Here is an 18,060-nt window from a genome sequence, read left to right as displayed (position 1 = left end):
TGTTGATAAGTCTGTGCTGCTGCAATGAGAGGAAGAAATGGGGGGTTTGTGTCTGTCCTGGTCTGCATGGTGCTTCTTACCCCCTTGCTGTGTGTGCCTGTATTTTTGTACTAGGTTTGTGTGACAAAGTTTTGGTAGCAGAGAGATTACAGGGGTACCTTATGTTTGAAGCTTCCCCTGTGTCCAGCAGAGCCAGTGCCAGCCAGCTCCAAGATGGACCCACCACTGGAGAAGGCCGTGCCCATCAGGTGGTAGAGCCTCTGGGATAACAGGTTTAAGAAGGGGCTGGGGGGAAAACCCTCTGCAACAGCAGCTGCAGCCAGAGCAGAGGGTGCCTGAAGGAGGCTGTGACCCTGTGGGAAGCCTGTGCTGGAGCAGACTCCTGCAGGACCTGTGTCTCCATAGAGAGAGTGGCCCATGCTGGAGCAGGTCTGCTGCAGGACTGGTGACCCATAGGGGACCTATGCTGGAGCAGTCTGTTCCTGAAGGACTGCAGCCATGGAAGGGATCCACACTGGAGCAGTTCATGGTGAACGGTCCTCTGTGCAGGAGGCCCCACATTGGAGAAGGGAAAGAGTGTGAGGAGTCCTTCCTGAGGCAGAAGGAGTGTCAGAGACAATGCGTGAAGAACCTCCATTCCCTGTCCCCCTGCACTGTTGAGGATAGGAGGTAGAGAATTTGGGAATGAGTTAAGTACAGGAGGAAGGGAGGGATGAAGGGAAAGTGTTTTATTATTTGGCTTTATTTCTCATTACCCTTTTCTGATTTGATTGGTAATACAAACAAATTTGCCCAGGTCGATTCTGTTTTGCCCCTGATGGCAATTGGTGCATGATCTCTTTCTGTCCTTATTGTGACCATGAGCTTTTAGTAATAGATTTTTTTCTCTCCTGTCCAGTTGAGGAGGGGGAATGATAGGAGTGGCTTTGGAGGGCACCTTGTGTCCAGCCAGTGTCAACCCACCACTATTTTACAGGCAGAACTGCTGGATGGGGTTAAATGTGCTGAAGTAGAGGCTGCTTGGTGGCAGGTTTCCAAACCAGGGAGTCTGCAGCAAGCACCAGGCCTACTTATGTGCATTGTGTAACCAGATGAGTTTTTAGCTCCCTCTGCGTTTCTCTAATTCTTGCTTTTGCAGGCTCCTTCTTTGACCGAGAGAGATTATCATGCTCTTATTTCAGATAACGATGCATGCACTGGGTGTGGAAAATTTTGTCGTCCACATGACTCTCTCTGGTTTATCAAAGCAGCTAAATTTAGGAAATCTATCAAAAAAGAGCTTCCCCTTCCTGTGATCTGACATAACATTTCTTGGTCACTGTTATTTTTACTGTGGAACAGCTTAAATCTATTTTGGTTGGGCACTAACTGTTGGCTGCAGTGCGAAAGAAGAAGTTTGTTTCTGTGAAGAAAGGTGGATGTGTTGCAGCTCGGAGGGCAGCCTGCTTCCCAGGGAGCTTGTGCCAGCGCTGGCAGTCCTGCCCAGCTCTCCTGAGCCCTGAATGTTTAGCAGAGGGTCTCTGGGCCTCCCCACATTGCTCTTGGGCTCAGGCTGTGTTTAAAAGGGTAGCAATAAGCCCTTCATTCTGATAACAGTTAACCTTTTCTGCATCTTGGAGGTGTAGTGAGTGGTGGTGGTGATAGATTTTAACACCTCCCCACCCATCCTCCAGATTCTGGGAGGATGGTGTAGGGAAGATGGTCTTTCACTGGCACCAAAGTAGGGAGACAACTGCACTTGCAATGGGAGTTTGTGTGAGGACCAGTCATGCCTCTGATTTCAAAGGTCTCTCTAATATACCAATGTCCTTTCACTGTGTCCTGTTAAGTACCAGGACTGAGCCATCTCAGGCTTGATAATGCCCTGCTGGAATCATGCCCTGGTGGAATATCTTGAGCTCTTGGTGTCAGGAATATGACAAGCTTTTTATTGGTTTTGGTTTGGAGTTTTGGTGGGGTTTTTGGTTTGCGCTTGGTTGTTTGGGCTTTTTTTATTATTGTTGTTGTTTTGGGCTTTTATGTTTGCTTCTTTGTTAAAGCTGGCTCTGGAGCTTTGAGCTCATACTTTAATATAGCTCACTGCTCTGCTTCAGCTGCTATCTGACTTGTTCTGCATTATTGCTTTCACACTGAGATGGTAGTGAAGACAGACAATGGGAACACTGGGGAGAGAGGCTATTGCTTGCTGACTGCAATATCCAAGAGATCTGCTGAACAAGAATTTACTTACTTTTTATCACTATTTTTAAAGCTTGTGATGGATAGTTGTGCAGAAACACTCAGTGGGTGAAGATGGAGGTGATGCAAGCTTTGCTCTGGAACTTTGGTCATTTCCAGGTACTGTGACAGTGCCAGAGGGCTAGTTTGGGAATGAAACGCCTGCGTGCTTTGTCCTCCCTAACAGGTCTGGTCAGATCTGTGTACCTGAAGCTGTACTGTCAGGGGTTTGGGGCAGGGAGTCTTGCTCATGCTGGTGAAGAAGCCTGTGATCTCGCATGAGTGACATTTTTATGACAGCTTTAGTAAGTGAGAAGTTTGTCATTTCTTAGAGGAGCACACATGTGCCCAGAGGGAGCCTTACAGGCTCTTACTGGATTCTGGCACGATCTTAACTGATGCTTGCATGGGCAAGTAATTCAGCTCAGCAAGTGGCTGTTGTGGTCAGCTTTGGAGCTTTGCTAGGATGAGATGCTGGAATAAATGATTTGAAGTTGAGTCTTGTCTGTGTCTTTTCCCAAGCTTGGGAAAAGCTTAGCCAAAGTAAAGACTTTTTGGTGGGTTTTTTTGTTTTTTTTTTTTGAAAGAAAAGTTGGGAACCTTGCTTTGGGAAGTACTTTTCTCTGTCTTTTGTAACAGAAAGCTACCACAAAGCTTTATAAGTTGCCTGTTATTTTTTCCTTGTTCTGAGAAATAAATGGCATCTTCTATGACAAAAGAGAGCCTAGCACATTACATACATGCTCATTTTTGAGTGTCTGCAGTGAAGCTAAACAAGATCTTAAGAAAATGTTGCCAAACAAGGCAAGAGCATGCTCAAGTTAGTGATTCACACAAGGATCTGGTAATTAAAAAGAAGAATACAGTGTAAAAAATAAAATCCCAGACCACTGGGCTGAAGACAGTATGATGATAAGCGATGCTTGATGGGCTCGTTTGAGTAGCACAGTAGGCTGGCTCTGAATCTGTGACTTGTATTTCTGTCACAGCACTTCGCAGGTGCTAAAAAAGTGTTTCCCATGAAAAGCTGTCAGCTGCAAGCTTGGCTGGGTGCTTTTGGCCACAAGAGCAGCACGGCTGTTGGCTCGCTGCATGGCTACTCCTGCCCTTGGATGGCAGGGTGGATGCTGGCCTCTGTAGGGAGGCTGGGCAGCTTGAGAGCAGTTCTTGCCAGGCCTCTAGTTCATTGCCAGTATGGCATTGCAAGTTGTCATGTTTTATGGCAGACCAATGGCTGGGTTTCAGGTCAGAGGCTTGTCACTCTGTTTCCTGAAGTATTTAATGGCAGTATTCCCCTGAAAGAGGAAAGGATTCTGTGGTTGAAAGCCATAGAATCATAGAATGGTTTGGGTTGAAAAGGATCTTAAGATCATCTAGTTTCAGCCCCCTGCATGTTGCAGAACAGCTTCTGCTTTGCAGCTGCTGCCTCATATGAGTCCTGAACATGATTTTGCTTCCCTGGGATAGGAAGCCTTGCAGGTGAGTGTTGGAACTGGGAGCAGCTCACAGAGTTGCAGCTCTGCTGGAGACAGCATTTTTGCTCCTTGCTCTGTGCTGCTTTATCCCAGTTGCATAATGCAGCGTGATGCAGATAATCCAGTCATCATTATAAAAGGATTTAAAATTCCTTTTAATCGGAAGTCATTTTTCATAAAGCTTTCCCTTGCTTGGAGGACTGTTCTCTTGGCTTATGTGTTCAAGAAAAATGCAGGGAGCTGAGGGAGGTGGGAGGGCACCAGATCATAGAGAAGGGACAAAGGTGCCCTTAGCTCTCAGGAGGCTGCTGGTGAAGTCCAGACCTGTGGGACATGTTTCCGCTAGCACCAAGCATGCAAAATCCTTTTGTGTGTGGATAGAAGTAGCCAGCAGGTCTGTGCTTTCTCTGATGTTTTTTCTCTCACAGAGCAATTTTGTGATGTGGAGGGAAGGAAAGGCTCTTTCTAGTCCAGTCTGGCTCTTGCTGCCCTTTTAGACTCTATGTCCAAATTACTGGTGGTCCTGCAGGGCTTCCTGTATCTCAGAACAACCTGGGATGCCGGACAAATTTCAACAGAGGAGGGGATGCTCTTTGCTTTTCTTATAATGGCCTTTTGTGTGAGATTGTGTGTAATTGACCTTATTTCCTTGGTTGTTGTTCTGCCATTTTTATTGTGGAAAGTGTATCCTTATAACATGATCTGAGTAGCTCTGAAATGTGACATCTTCTCCTGTATGTCAGCATGTTGCCCACATTTCTGGCAATAGCTGTCTCTTGAGCTGCCATGTCTGCTTCACCTCCCCTCAGAGCAAATCTGGCTGGGACCTGAACTCCAATGCTGAATGGCATCCTCCTGGGCCTTTCCAGTCCCAGTAGTCCTCACTCTTGTAGTATCTTGACCATATGGTTAAGATCTTCCTGAGTGTCTCTTCTTTGATCAGTTCAAGTACAGGGCCAGGAAATTTTAAAGTTATTTCTTCCCAAAGTGGATACCTCTGAGGGCCCCAGTGTTGTGTTTGTCCAGAGCATAGCCATCCAATTTGCGCTTAGGTGGGTTGGTGGTACATCTGAAGGAGAGAGGCCAGCACTCTGTTGCAGTGACACTGGTGAGTAAGTGCCTGAGAGTTATCCACCTGCTGGAAAACTTCCCAGGGAAAACCTGTGAGTAATGCAGATTTGCATCACAAATATAGGGGGCCAGGAAGGAGCTCAGCTCTGTCCCAGAGCCCCATGGTGGAGCTGGCAGCTCTTGGGAAGGGGCAGAGTAGAGGATATGGTGGAGTGAAATGTTCTGGCAATGCTGCTGCCTCCCTGGGAGGTTGATGAGTTCTTTACAGCACCCAGGGCTTCTTCCTGTTTCAGTAGCAAACATGTCTACCATAGAAGTGATTTTTAAACAGCAAAGATGGATATTACAGTTTATTTTTGGGGACTGAGAACCCCAGACCAGATGGCATTTAATAGGCAATGAACTCTTCAGAAGTAGCAAAGCTAATGTTTCTGAACTTGTATGACTTACTGTTGGAAAGTGTTCCAGCAGCAGAGTAAAAAGTGGTAAGAATTGCTTTCAGCAGAGGTAGTAAAACTATAATATTAATTCCATAAATAAGCCTTTCCCCTTGAGGAAAAGGTGCCTGTAAGCAAAAGCTAGTTATTGACTTGATTTACAGCTGCTAGTTGTCACCTGTTGGGATATTAGGGAATGGGAGGGTTCAGAGAAGAATGGTTAAATGATTGGAAATGCTGAGGAATCGTTAATAGGAAAAGGGAAAAAAAATCTGTTAAGATTAGTCTCATCCCCTCTGGAAAACAGATACAAGTAAAAGCTCTTAATAGCAAAAGGAGAGACAAAGCTTTGTTCTTGACCCTTGAGCAGTACAAAACCAGCAACTGAGTCCAACTTCAAAGACAGCAATTTTGGTAATAACAAAAATACTTTAAACCAAGCAAAGGAAGAAGATTTGAAGTAAGTGTCTGTTGGCATAGGGAAACACAGGCTCAAAGCTCTGTGGCGTGTGCACCACACTAGCATGTGCACCAGCAATGGTTTCAAAGAAGAAGGCAGCCTTACCCAACAAACCAAGAGGAGAGCTGGCTACTAGTCTCAGTGCTCTGCTTCTCTGATTTCAGACATGTAGATTTGCATGAAGCTGTCTGTATCATGCTGTCTCACAAGGAGGAAATGCTTGACCTCAGGATGTACTCATGAAACTTCCATGTAAAGGGAGAAAATACATGTGAGAAGCAAGTTAGATCTGATGCCCTTGTAATTATGGAAACTTCTGTGGTCCTGCAGGTTCCTACTCGGCTAAAGCCTGTGGTCAGTGTGTAGTATGGTGTTAGTTATTAACTAGCAGGAAGTGAGTAGCAGAAGCACCAAGGAGGCATTTAGCTCCAATTAAGCACAAGCCTAGAATAAATTCTGTTATCTATATGCATAGATCAAATTCCACAGTAAAGTGGTTTCAATATAAAATGTTAATAGTTCAAAAGAGGGATGAGTTCAAGTTGGTTCGATTAACAGATAAAGCACTTATTAGACTTTGTGCCTTAGACCAGTTGATGATGAAGGGAGGGGGAAATGTGTTCCTTTGGCTAAGTGGGCTCTGTGGTTGTCCTGCTGAACAGCAAGGGTTTTGAAGTACCCAAAATAGCTTTACACAGAAGTATTGCACATGCATCTCACCTTGAATGATCTTACCACACAGGTTTGAAAATACAGCTCCCTCCAATTCAGTATGCAGAACACACTGAAGCTTTGGAATGGCCCTAAGGCAACAGCAGCTCATGAAGCCAAGTTAATTTTACCCAGGAAGGAGTTTATTTATGCTCAGGGGAAACTGTTGGGCAGCACATGTACATACATGTCTTGTGTGTGTGTTTTGATTTGTTATTCTTGGCTGGCGATAGGTAAAGTTAATGAGGAAAAATAAAGGGGGTAGTTGTGGCAGAATGTAAACAGCTACTACAAGGGAAACTGCAGGTCTTTAGGTCCTCAGATGGACTTTGTTGAACTTCCAGAAAAGGGGCTTCATGCCCAGGATCTTACCTTCAGCATAGACATTTTGTGGGGAAGAAGCAAGCCACCTTGTCCCAGGTGTTCTCCCAGCCCTTGTCTATCTTCAGCACAGGGATTTGTCTCTTTAGTAATTCTTAGACTCTTTGCCAGTTCCTGGTGCAGTCCCTTTGTGAACCCTTGTGAGCTTCTTGAACCTACAGCCTGGTGCAGCAAGGAGTTCTGCAGCCTGTGTCAGGTGCTGGACCACTTCCTTTGGTTTTCATCAAGTGCACCTTGCAGTACCTGCATTGAGGCTGCCTAGTTCTTGTGTTGGAGCAAGCAGAAAATGACCAGGCAGTTCTGGGTGCAACACCACAGCCAAAGGATTGTGAGGAAAAATGTCTTGCAAGCTTGCCTAATTCTCTAAATTTAGCAAAGGGGCAGGCTGAGGCTTGGCCCTGCCTCATCAGTTTCCTAAGGCTGGAATTCCATGGAACTGACTTTTGTAAGTCCCCCTCCAGGGGCTGGCTTTTCAGGTGGCTAGCTATTAACATGTTGTGACCCAAACACAGAGAGACAGAGCTAGCAGGATGCTGATCAGTCCTGGTAGCTCCCTGCAGACTTTGAACCTGGCCTCTTAACTTTGTCTATTATAGTAATGGCTTTGAGAATGCTTTTCAACTCTTTATTTTATCCCTTTAGTGGGACCTGCAGCATGTTAATCATTTGGATGAGAGAAACTCAGCATCTCATCTGTGATAGGAGCTTTGGAATTACTGTTTGGAAAGGTGGGCTCTCAGCTGGTTGGAATTGTTTGGACGGGGTGCAGCTGGTAGTATCTAATGTCTAGGTGATGCTTTGCATGCAGTCCTGCCTTGCTGTTACTGAGTGAGGACAGGTTGGGGCAGGCTGCAGCTTTCTCTCCAGCTGATGGCTTGCTTTGGCAGAATGAGAAAGTACATATGGCAGATGTGGCTGAAGGGGTAGAATTAAAAATAACCAAAAGGTAGATTCTGGGCTTGGTTACTCAGTTTCTATTCTAGGATGAGGATAATTCACACTGAGCTCATTACACCATGACTCTCCCTTAAAATGCCCTGATAGTCAATTTTGTTCCATTTCATAAGGTCCTAAAATGTTAATGAGGCAAATCAATTTTTCATGGCTTTGTACTGCAGTCATCTGAAAGTGCTGTATTGCAACCTGCCAGTTCAAGGAGCTTTTTAGATATTATAAGGGCAGCAAAATATTCAGCAATTTGGAGGATGCTTGTTTTCTATTTCAACTTTTGCTCAGTCCCCTCTCTCATTTTACTGATTCTTTATGCTGTGCTGTTTACTTGTCCCCTTTGGTTACTTCCTTTCTCCGGTGTCTGCTCTGGTCACTCATGAGGGGAGGTGGTTTGCACCTTCCCCATTGCACAGGGAGAAGGATGGAGTGCCCAACAGAACATGTAGAGATGAAGCTGGACAAGGGATGCTACTCATGCTGAAACACTATTTGAGATAGAATGAGTTTGATGGGACAGAGTGGAGAAATGGCGTCATGTTCATTACCCCTTCATCTTTTTGGAGTGGGCAGTGGTGTCAAAAGTCACAGCCTTCTCCCCACATGGCAAATCTCTTACTGAGGTGTCATTATAACCTGTCATAGATTCTCTCTGTGCTCAGTATTTCATGAGTTGCAGAAAGAGGAGAGAGATGTTGCATATGCTATGTAGCCACACTGATGCTAGATCAGTTACCCGTACTGGTTTAGGAATAAGATAGCTGTCAACCAGTGTTTATTTCTCCAAGCTGTGTATTTCATACTGTCAGAAGAAGACAGAAAATCTCAAGCCTTCCTGACTGCTCCTGGAGTTATTTTGAGGAAGTCTTGATGATTTCCTACTGCTCTCTTAATTCTGGTTTGTGACTGTGTGGAGATAGGAAGTACCAAATTATGGGATTTGGGGAATGTGTGGGTTTTTTTGTTTTGCTTTTAATTGCATTCCAGTTCTAAGTATAATTAACTTCTGTGTGCCTGAGAAAAAGTAATTAACAAATGTTTTGTGATAAAGGTTTTCGAAGTTGGAAATTAGCCTGGTGGCTCCATGTGTCGGAGGTAAAGTGCACAGTGATCTCTGCTGTGGAGAAAGCTGCCTGGGCTTGAGCTCAGCAGGGCACAGCCACTGCAGTGGGTCTGGGGTTCCTGGCCTGGGGAACTGTGGCTCTAGGTCTTGAACTTAACCTAGACCTGTCAGCTCCAAGCTGAAATGCACTCCTGCCCCTTTCTAGAGACCCACTGTGGAGTTTGTTTCATGTTGCTGTCAGCTGGCATGAATTAAGGCCCCTGGGAAAATATTTTCCAGTGCAGCCAGCTGGAGAAAATAATCCAGGTGAGCCATATACATGTCCACAGCCAGAGCTGTGAGATGAGGTGCTGGCTGGAGAGGGCAGCTGGTGCTGTGAATGTGTTATTTAACCCCAACCAGCAATTAAGCACCACACAGCCACTCACTCCCTCCCCACCTTGACTCTGAGTAAGCACTGCTCAGCAGTAGCTAAAGCATCTCTCTCAATGCTCTTTTCAGCACAAATCCAGAACTGTTGGGTTTTTTTTCTACAGTGGTCTCTCTCACTGGGGCACTTTGACAGGCTGGGATTTTGGTTGTTAATTTGTTTGCTAGTTTTAAGCTTCTTCAACCATGACTGCAGTGTGAGGCTCATGAAACTTTTATTTCACCCTGTTCTGCTCCCTTTTGTGATGTCTCTGCATTCTGAGTCCTTATTTTTGTTGTGATTGTAGGCAGGATAATAGCCTCCAGTGGGAAGAAATGAAGTCCTAACTTGCAGGTCTCTATCCAACTGTCTGTCTCAAGTAGGCCAGGTAGATAAGGTCACTAAGGACTCCAGAAGTAAATCAAGCAGAGTGCAGAGTTCTGACTTCCTGGGGAATATGTTTGTGCGTGGCATCCAGTCAGTGCTGCAAGGGGCATATTAAATATTCATACTAATACAGAACAGTGTTTTCTGTGTGCAGTGCTTGGGTATAAGCTTGTGCATCATGCACAGCAACATTTGCAGAAAGCCACTCTGCTTGGATGAAATGAAGGAGTTGTGAAGACAAGATTGAAGTGATATGGCATAGAAGCGGGCTTGGTGTGAGACACCATCATCCTGCCAAGACTCCTGGCAGATTTCTTGTCTACTGTAGAGCTGGCTGCAAAGTCCCAGTGTATGAGGACATTGCCTGTTCTTAACAGCAGAGAGGGAAATGTGTGCACATGGCTATTCAACTCACCCTGCCTCGGTGACAGGTTTGATCTAACTGTGTAAGTGCTCCAGCTATCGAGCCTCCAAGCACCTAACAGCAGGCAGAGGAGTTGTAGCTTCTTCAGCCCTGATCTCTCTGCATACAAAGCAGAGGGGTGTCCTGGGGATCTCTTGTGAGCCCTGCTTTCCTTCTGCTGTTGGAAACCAGGCATGGGACACATGCTTTTGGTACGCAGGCAGTGTTGAAGTGTTTTGTTCTCTACTTTCCTGAAGGCATGAGTGCTGAGTTGCTGTGCTGAGAGATGTCATAAGCAAGGATTAATCAGAGGAGGCTTGACGGAGAAGCAGTTGAGGCTGAGATGTAAAGTCTATCTCCTGCCAACCCCACTTGCAGTGGTTGTTATCTGAAGGCCCTTAACAAGGTGGAAGAGTGAGTAGAGATTGGAGTAGGAACAAATGAGCAGGGGGGCTACAAAAACAGTGGGTATGTGTTTCGAGCAGCTCTGGAGCATGTGATGGGGTGAGTGGGTCAGTACTGAGGCAGGGCAGGATGTAGGACCAGCTTGGGTTTGGCTGCCCCCAAGCAGGTTGAAGAGGGAGAAGCAGCACCATGGAGACAGTGTCAGGGTCCTGTTCATCCACTGCTTGCTGGTGGTCCCAGTGGAGCCTAGGTCGGGACACATGACAGCATGAAAATGACATAGGTGAAAATGAGAAGCACCATCAGGCTGATAGTGTGTAAATGTGTTCTCTTGGAGCCCTGTGAAGAGAGGAGATAGTATGGATGGGCCAGACCACAGTCTCTCACCCCTGTGCCCTTGCTGCACATTGTTGACACATGAACAGGGGACCTTGTGCCACTTAGCAAAGCCGCAGCAGTAGGAACTGTGTGAAAGTAAATGGCCCGGGTGGGATTTTTGTCTTTGTGTGCAAAACCCTTCTCTCTTTTAGGCAGCCAAGTAGGCTTACAGCTGGCCTTGTCTGGCTGCCAGCATGGAGTAACCAAACACTCCTGCAAGTACTTGCTTTTCTTGCTGTCAGCCTCCTTCCTAACTCTCTGATTTGTCATGGGTATATGGCATTTCACGGGTATTCCCTAAAGGCCAGTGAAGTGTGCTTTGCAGCACGCATGGGTCTGATTGCTGGCATGAGCTCTGAGGGAAGCATCCCTCTCCAAATCACAGTAAATCATAGACAGAAGGAATAATGTCCCTAACTGTGCTTGAGCAGAAATCGTACACTGATGCTTTTCTGTATTCCTGGGCATATATGGCAGCACAAGAGTCTTCCTTGTGCACCGAATGCCAATACGTAGTTGGGCTCTGTCTGGCACATGCAGTTATCCTTGTGGGCCTTGGCCTGGTCTGGGAGCCCAGCACAAGAGGCTCAAAGTAGGCCATGCCTCTATATGTTCTGGGATAAAACAGTGGCAGTAAAGAACATCTTGCTGACATAGAAATACCTGCTTTGAGTGAGCTGGCTAATGCTGAGAGGAAACAGGCCCTTCATGTAGAGCTTCGGGCATGCCTGAGTGTTTGTTCCTACCTTTGCCAGTGACCACTGACATGTAGCAGTTTCTCTTACGTGGTATGGACAGCATGACTTGCTCAGCCCATCTGCCTGGGGGAGTTTACAAACCAAGTAATGCTGCAGCCCAGGCGTGGTAGTTTCGTTACAGGGTCTTGGTCTCAGCCTTAGCTCTCTGTACAGCACATTCTACACAGTTGTAGAGACCTGTTTCTGTGCAAAAATGCCAGGAGGGTGGCCACTGGACAGATAAAACTCCTCTGCACCATTTGTGCCATTGTAAATGCAGAGGCAGCAAAGGAGCATCTTCTAAAATGTCTGCTGTTTGTTGGCAGGTGCTTTTAACCAGGCTTGGTGCATGCCTTTCTGCTATCACTGGAACTGGGACTTAGATGCATCTAAAAATCAAACCTTAGTAAAACCCCAGCATTAAAGTGCCTTTACAAGTAGGGCTCAGGCTCCTATATAAGCTGAATAGTCTTAGTGGTGGAGATTTGTTTCCTGGAAGATGGGCTTGTTCAAAGGCTCAGCTGTGTTAGTCTTTAAAGAGCTAGCATTAAAAGGCCGCGTCATAGGATAAGCTTCATGGTTTGTATGTGCTATTGCAGGGCAACCTTTCAGAGGAGGCAGGCAGAACTGAGGTTTCCAGTAAAATCTGTGACATGCTCGTGAAGGAATGTGCAATCAAAATACAGCCTGGCTAGTCTGTACATGGGGCAGAACAAGTGCTGCAGACATGGGCTGCTCCAGCTACGTTTAGACTTAACAGTTAAACCAGGCAAACACCACCTCATGCCAAGCACTTGGTTTTTCTTTTGTATTGGTGAAATGCTTTGTTTGATCTCCTTTTTCCCGCCCTGCCACAGCCCTCAAGACTTATGTGTTTAATCTTCTGTGGTTTGAATAATTTCTGAATAGAAATGTGAGGTTTCTGCAACCTTCAAGAGACTCTGGGCTCCAAGAGTTGCATCCAGGCAGTGTCTGAATGTTAGTTTGCTACACTTCTGAAGACTGCATATTGCAATGGAATTTGCACTGGCTTTTGTTTAGCAGTGATGTGAAGTATGATTTAGATATGCCTGGTTTAATACTATGATGAGTGTGTGCAGCAAAGATGAGCAATTTGTAAAGACAAGGGGACGAGAAAGCTATGGGGGAAAGCAGTGGGACATCTCTTAGCTGGGAGAAGGAGGAATAGGAAGGATGTACAGGTCACATTCTTCCCACTTGGAGCATGATCTGTCTCATGGAATAACTGCAGGAAAAGTCTCTTCTGGGGAGCAGTGTATATGTCAGCTGCTCTGGAAATGGGCATGGGGACAGAGGGAGGTGAGTTTTATCCTAGGGGCAACCTAGAGGGGACAGTAATGCCATGACATGAAGAGAAGTGGGGTTGACTGAAGAGGAGTGGGAAGGGGTTTGCTTGCAAATCAGGTATCTATTTAACCCTGCAGCAGTTTCCTCTGCTTGAGAAATCTCCGTCTAAGGATTTCTGAAGTGGGATGGTGGAAATGGGAAGCTCAAGCAGAGAGACCGGTCTACTGCCCTCCTCCTGTTTAAGATCTAATGGATATTAGCCTTGTCTTTAAAGCACATAATGTTGCACTGATTTTATGACTCATCTTTCACAGTGACTGTTTTCAGTACTATTAGCAATACTGCAGTTTGGAGGTTAACCTGGGCTTGGAAACCTGGGAATCACCGAGCCATGGAGCCCTGTGGCGTACGTGCTTGCTGGTGTGCCATTCTGCTTTCAGTGTGTGACAGCTCATGTAATTGAGGACGCTGCCTTGCAAATTAAACTTTGAATTGCAAATATCATCACGATTCTTCTGTTTTGGGGGACGTGTCTGCATGGCTTTAAAGCTGCTCTGCTGCTTCAGGTTTGAGTGTGGGTGTAAGACAAGGGTAGATATTCAAACCAAATATGAATTCAGATGCAGACCATGAGGGCAAACTGGAATTATTTGCCCGCAAGGTGGGGTGTCTCTCAGAGGAACTGTGTGTGTCCCCTGCCAAGCCCTCCCCTCTGCTTTCATGATACCAAGTGATGGGTTCTTGCTTTGGAGAAACCAAAGGGATTTAGATCTGCTTTTTCATGAAAGTAGGAAGAGAAACAGTGAGGAGGAGAGGAGGGAAGCAGCATTTGGGAGGCTTCAGGAATGGTGGGGCTGATAGTTGTGCTATTGGTGCGCAGGCTGGGCAGTACTTTGAAGTGCGATTTCTTTACTTGTTTTCCTGGGATGCATGGCAATGGCAGCTGGACACAGGGAGATTTTTTCTGATGTTCTTTGTCTAAGGCCAGGGGAATTTATTGCAAGTACATTTTGAACTATGGAAGTCTTAAGGACCATCTGTCTTGACTGTTTTAGTGGAAGTGGGGACAGCTCACAGTCGCTGCTTGGTGGATGGGTACAGAGTTTTTGTATCGACCAGTGACTGCAGCCTGCTTACAGCTGGCCTGCTTTTGTACAGGAAGTCACTAATCTAGCTGGCACAAGCCAGTTGTGACCTGGTGCCTCCGCCTCAGGTAGGTCTGTTTGGCATCAATATGGGCACACTTAGAAAAACTGAGCCCTTGCTGGACATGGATGCTGCCATCCCATATGTGCCTTTGAGAGCAGACCCTACCTGCCAGACTGATATCAAGAGATGGTGGTATGGGGTGACTCTGCTGTGGCTGGGTTACGCTACTCTGAAGACGTGATATGTTGATGGCTGGGGAATCTGCCTGGCTGGGGCCAGTCATGTGGAGTGGAGCCAGGAGGAAACTTGAGTTGCTCTGAGCAAGCTGTTGGGGAAGTGTTGCTCAGAGCTGGGCACATCTCTGCACCTGGCTACCCCTTCTTGCTGTGCTGAGCTCTATCTTGCCTGGGACTACATGCTGCAAGGGTGCCAGCATTGGGGGGCTGTGTCCTAGATTCAGCTGTAACATTTATTTTTCTCCTTTCAATAACTAAAGTATAACATAAAACTACTACTACTAATAATAAGGGAAATGTTCAATGGGAGAGAATACAACTGCTCACCACCTGCTGACCAATACCTTGCCCAACCCGAGCAGTGATCTGGGCCTTCCGGGTAACTCCCCCCAGTTTATATACTGGACATGACATGCTGTGGTATGGAATACCTCTTTGGCTTTGGTCAGGTGTCCTGTCTCTGCTTCCTCCTGGCTTCCCGAGCCCCTCCTCACAGACAGAGCATGAGAGACTGAAAACTCCTCAATCAGGGTAAGCTACTTAGCAACAACTAAAACATTAGTGTGTTATCAGCATTATTTTCAGACTAAAGCCAAAACACAGCACTGCACCAGCTACTAGGAAGGAGAAAAATAACTGTTACAGCTGAAACGAGGACAACTTGCCAATTTGGCACTTGAACAGCTGAGCTAAAGCATGCATTTAGTAGGGGGATACCATGTGGTGTGAGAGAGCCCCCCGCTGCTACTGACTCAATACAGATATGGTAGTGCCTCCATTAGGGAATAGCTGATGGCTGGGAGCTGGGATCTGTGCTCTCAATGGAGTATAGTGTGGCCCAGAGCCCTGACAGGACACAGCAGCAGTCCTGCAGCACACAAGGGGAGGGATATTAGGGAATCCTCTTGAGTATTTTTACCTGCTTCTAAATATTGTTCTGGTAGGGAAGAGAGGCACCCTGCAGCTGGCCAACCATCGCAGAACAGCAGGGTCTCTCAGGCGCCTAGCTAGCTCCAGCTTAGAAATCACAGTATGGGAGCAATGGCTGGACAGCTGCAGTGGCCAGGGTTGCTCAGGGACAGAACAGGTTCAGAAAAGGTCAAGCATGCTTGTCTGTGGCTGGTTTGAGGTCCTTCCTAGAGTTTCTTAGAGGAGAAATGTGTAAGTGATGCAAAAATCATTCTGAGCAGTGCTTTCAAGCTATTTTCTTTATGGTCCATGTTAAAGAAGGCAGTCTTGGCAGGGTTCTTGTAGCATTGTTCTGCTTGAACTGGAAGACAGCTGCTTTTTGGGTAGCTTTGTGGGTATGGGTAGCTGTAGGATACAGATGTGAATAATAAGGCTTTTATCTGTCTCCTGATTTACTGCTGATGCTTCAGGTCAGCTTCTTTCCTTTCATGGAGATGGGATCCAGAAATTTGCTTTCAGGCTGCCCCAAAGCTTAATTAAAACACCTACTCCTAAAACCTCCATCTCATAGATTATATGAATCCCTAAGGAGCTCTCAAGTCTGTGTGTGGTGATTCAAAGCAGAGACAGGAATGATGGCAGATGTTACCTTTGTGTGGAGCAGCATGTCTCCAAGCTGTAATCATCAGGACATTCACCATGGTTACATGGATGAGACCTGCTTGGGTTGAAGGACCAGTAAGCCTTCTTACAGTGCTCACTTGCATTGGTCATGGATGTTTACCTAGTGATGCAGAGGGGAAGGACATGGTAAAGGCAAAAATTGCAAAAAACTGCCTTGCTGATGCTTAAATGTTTTCCTTGTTTTCCCCTATTCACAGGAGAACTGCTGAGTCAGCCAAGACCAGAGGGACTAACGGAGATCATCTGTCCCAAGAACGGCAGCGAGCGAGTTAATGTTGCCTTGGTTTACCCCCCCACTCCTACTGTGATCAGCCCTTGTTCCAAGTGAGATCTGAAAGCAGACCCCCATTTCCCTCTCAGTAGACACCAGAAAGCCTCCATAACACATGCCCTCACTAAGCACTTTTCCTGGAAGGGAGCAGCCCCACAGCCTGGGGACTGCTGCAGATATAGACAGCCTGTTCAAAGGATAAGAAGTACAGTGAAATGGGTTGAAGTGTTCCCTCAAGCCGTGTTGTTGCTGATGCAAGACACACATAGTGGTCAGGGCAGATCAAGAGATAATACAGTCATGGGCAGGTTTAGGTTGGAAACTCAAGAGATCTCTCTGCTCACACTGCTCCAGGTAGGGCCACCCTCACCGCTGGGTCAGGTTTCCTGGGACCTTGTTATATGTGAGGGCTGATGACTGCCAAAGATGGAGGTACCACCTCATCTCAGGACTACAGAATTACACCGTGCTGCTGTGATTGAACATTTTTCCTTCTGTCCCATCTGAGGCTCCTTTATTACATCTTGGCTTTCATTGTCACAAAGATGCACTGCTGGCTTGTGGTCAACATGTTCTCCACTACATCGAAAGCCAGCTGGATCCAAGGCTGTGGTGGTGCATGGCCTTGCCCTGTTCCAGGTATAGGGTTATGCACTTATCCTGGTTGAATTTCACAGCAGTTGTTGGCCCAGTCTTCCAACTTGGTGAGGTCTCTCTGGACAGAAGGTCTGCTCTCCTCTATTAATAGTCTGCATGTGCTTCACTCCACAAAACAGGGATGTGCTGGGAAAACAGAGCTGTGTTGTGGTGGGAACAAATATGGACCAACATTGACAAAACCAGACAGTGCCTTGGCTTCTTGATGCATAGGTTTTCTTGCAGAACAGAAGTACAGCTGTGATCTGTTCTTCTCAGAGTGCCACAAGGGAATTTGGCAGGGAGCTTAGAGAAGCAAGCCAAGTGTCTTGCTGGTGGCTGTTACTATGCTGCATGTGAATGCCTATTACTTTCGGTATCTGAAAGTAGTTTGGATGCTGCTGTTCAGTATCTTTTCACCCCAAAGTATGCTCATCCTGCTGGAGAACAGCTTCAGTGATGGTGGGCTGTGGAGCTGTGTGTGAAGGTGAAGTGCCCACCTGGGCAGGAAGCAAGTTAGCTGCCCTGATACTGAGCCACAAGTTGCCGTGGTCTATTTGTTTGCTCCTCCTATGCGTGTACTTGTTCCAGCACATTTCTAACCCAAGGCTGCAATTTGTGTTCTACTGTGCTGTCAGGCTTTGCCTGTGCTCTTGTCCTCTTGTCCTCCTGTTCTCCAGCCTGCCTTCCACAGTGTCTAACAACTGTGTCCCAGTTTTGCAGTCACTGCTGGCAGGAAACCTGTGTTCTCAGAAAGTCCTGTGTTACTTGTAAAGATCTTGCCCTCCCTATTTAGAAGCCTAGAGAAAATTGTGTGTCTTAGATTATTTATCATATGCACTATGAACCCTGCTGCTCGTGCTACATTACGTTTTCTTTATCTTCCAGATAAATCGTCAGTGCTGGTGCCAAAGGTTTTCCACCGGGCAGAACATGGCTGATGCTCTGCAGTGCTCCCATCTCTCCAGTTGTGGAGTTGCATGCTGACTGGGATCAATGGGACTTTGGACTCTGAAATGCTGTGGGGCAGGGGCAGCTCTCAGGTGGGGCTTCGTGGCTGGAGTGGACACAGTCACCTGAAGGTTTGGGATGACAAAGAGGCATGAAACAGAATGATTGCTGCAGATGGCAGGGCCACTGGCCAGATGGAAAGCACTGGGGATAGGATTCTGTGGACCCATTGATCACATGTTGAAAACCCATTTGGATCTCATGATGAATGTAAAAATGTTCTTGGTACCATTTAATTCAGACCTGCTTGGAGGAGAGTCTCTTGAAATGAGCTGTGGCAGGATTCCCTGGATTTGTTCCTGAACAAGTGAGTTTTGTGGCAGTTGGATGAGGCTTTGTTGGGGAGGGGGGTGATGCTGTGAAGCCTTTAAAGT

General features: G+C 46.5%; 1 protein-coding gene across 1 annotated transcript in view; it reads left to right on the top strand.

Annotated features, from left to right (window-relative positions):
- Positions 1–16,096, top strand: part of MFHAS1 (multifunctional ROCO family signaling regulator 1) — a 29,430-nt gene extending 13,334 nt beyond the window's left edge. Inside the window, exon 2 of the mRNA XM_034064997.1 lies at positions 15,966–16,096. Within this exon, the coding sequence (XP_033920888.1) occupies positions 15,966–16,096 (131 nt within the window). The remainder of the gene's footprint in view (positions 1–15,965) is intronic.
- Positions 16,097–18,060: the final 1,964 nt, after the last annotated feature.

The sequence above is a fragment of the Melopsittacus undulatus genome, chromosome 7 (genome assembly GCF_012275295.1).
Source record: "Melopsittacus undulatus isolate bMelUnd1 chromosome 7, bMelUnd1.mat.Z, whole genome shotgun sequence".
In the NCBI taxonomy this organism is placed as follows: domain Eukaryota; kingdom Metazoa; phylum Chordata; class Aves; order Psittaciformes; family Psittaculidae; genus Melopsittacus; species Melopsittacus undulatus.
Note: the sequence above shows the minus strand (reverse complement) of the source record. Positions and strands in the feature narration are given on the sequence as shown.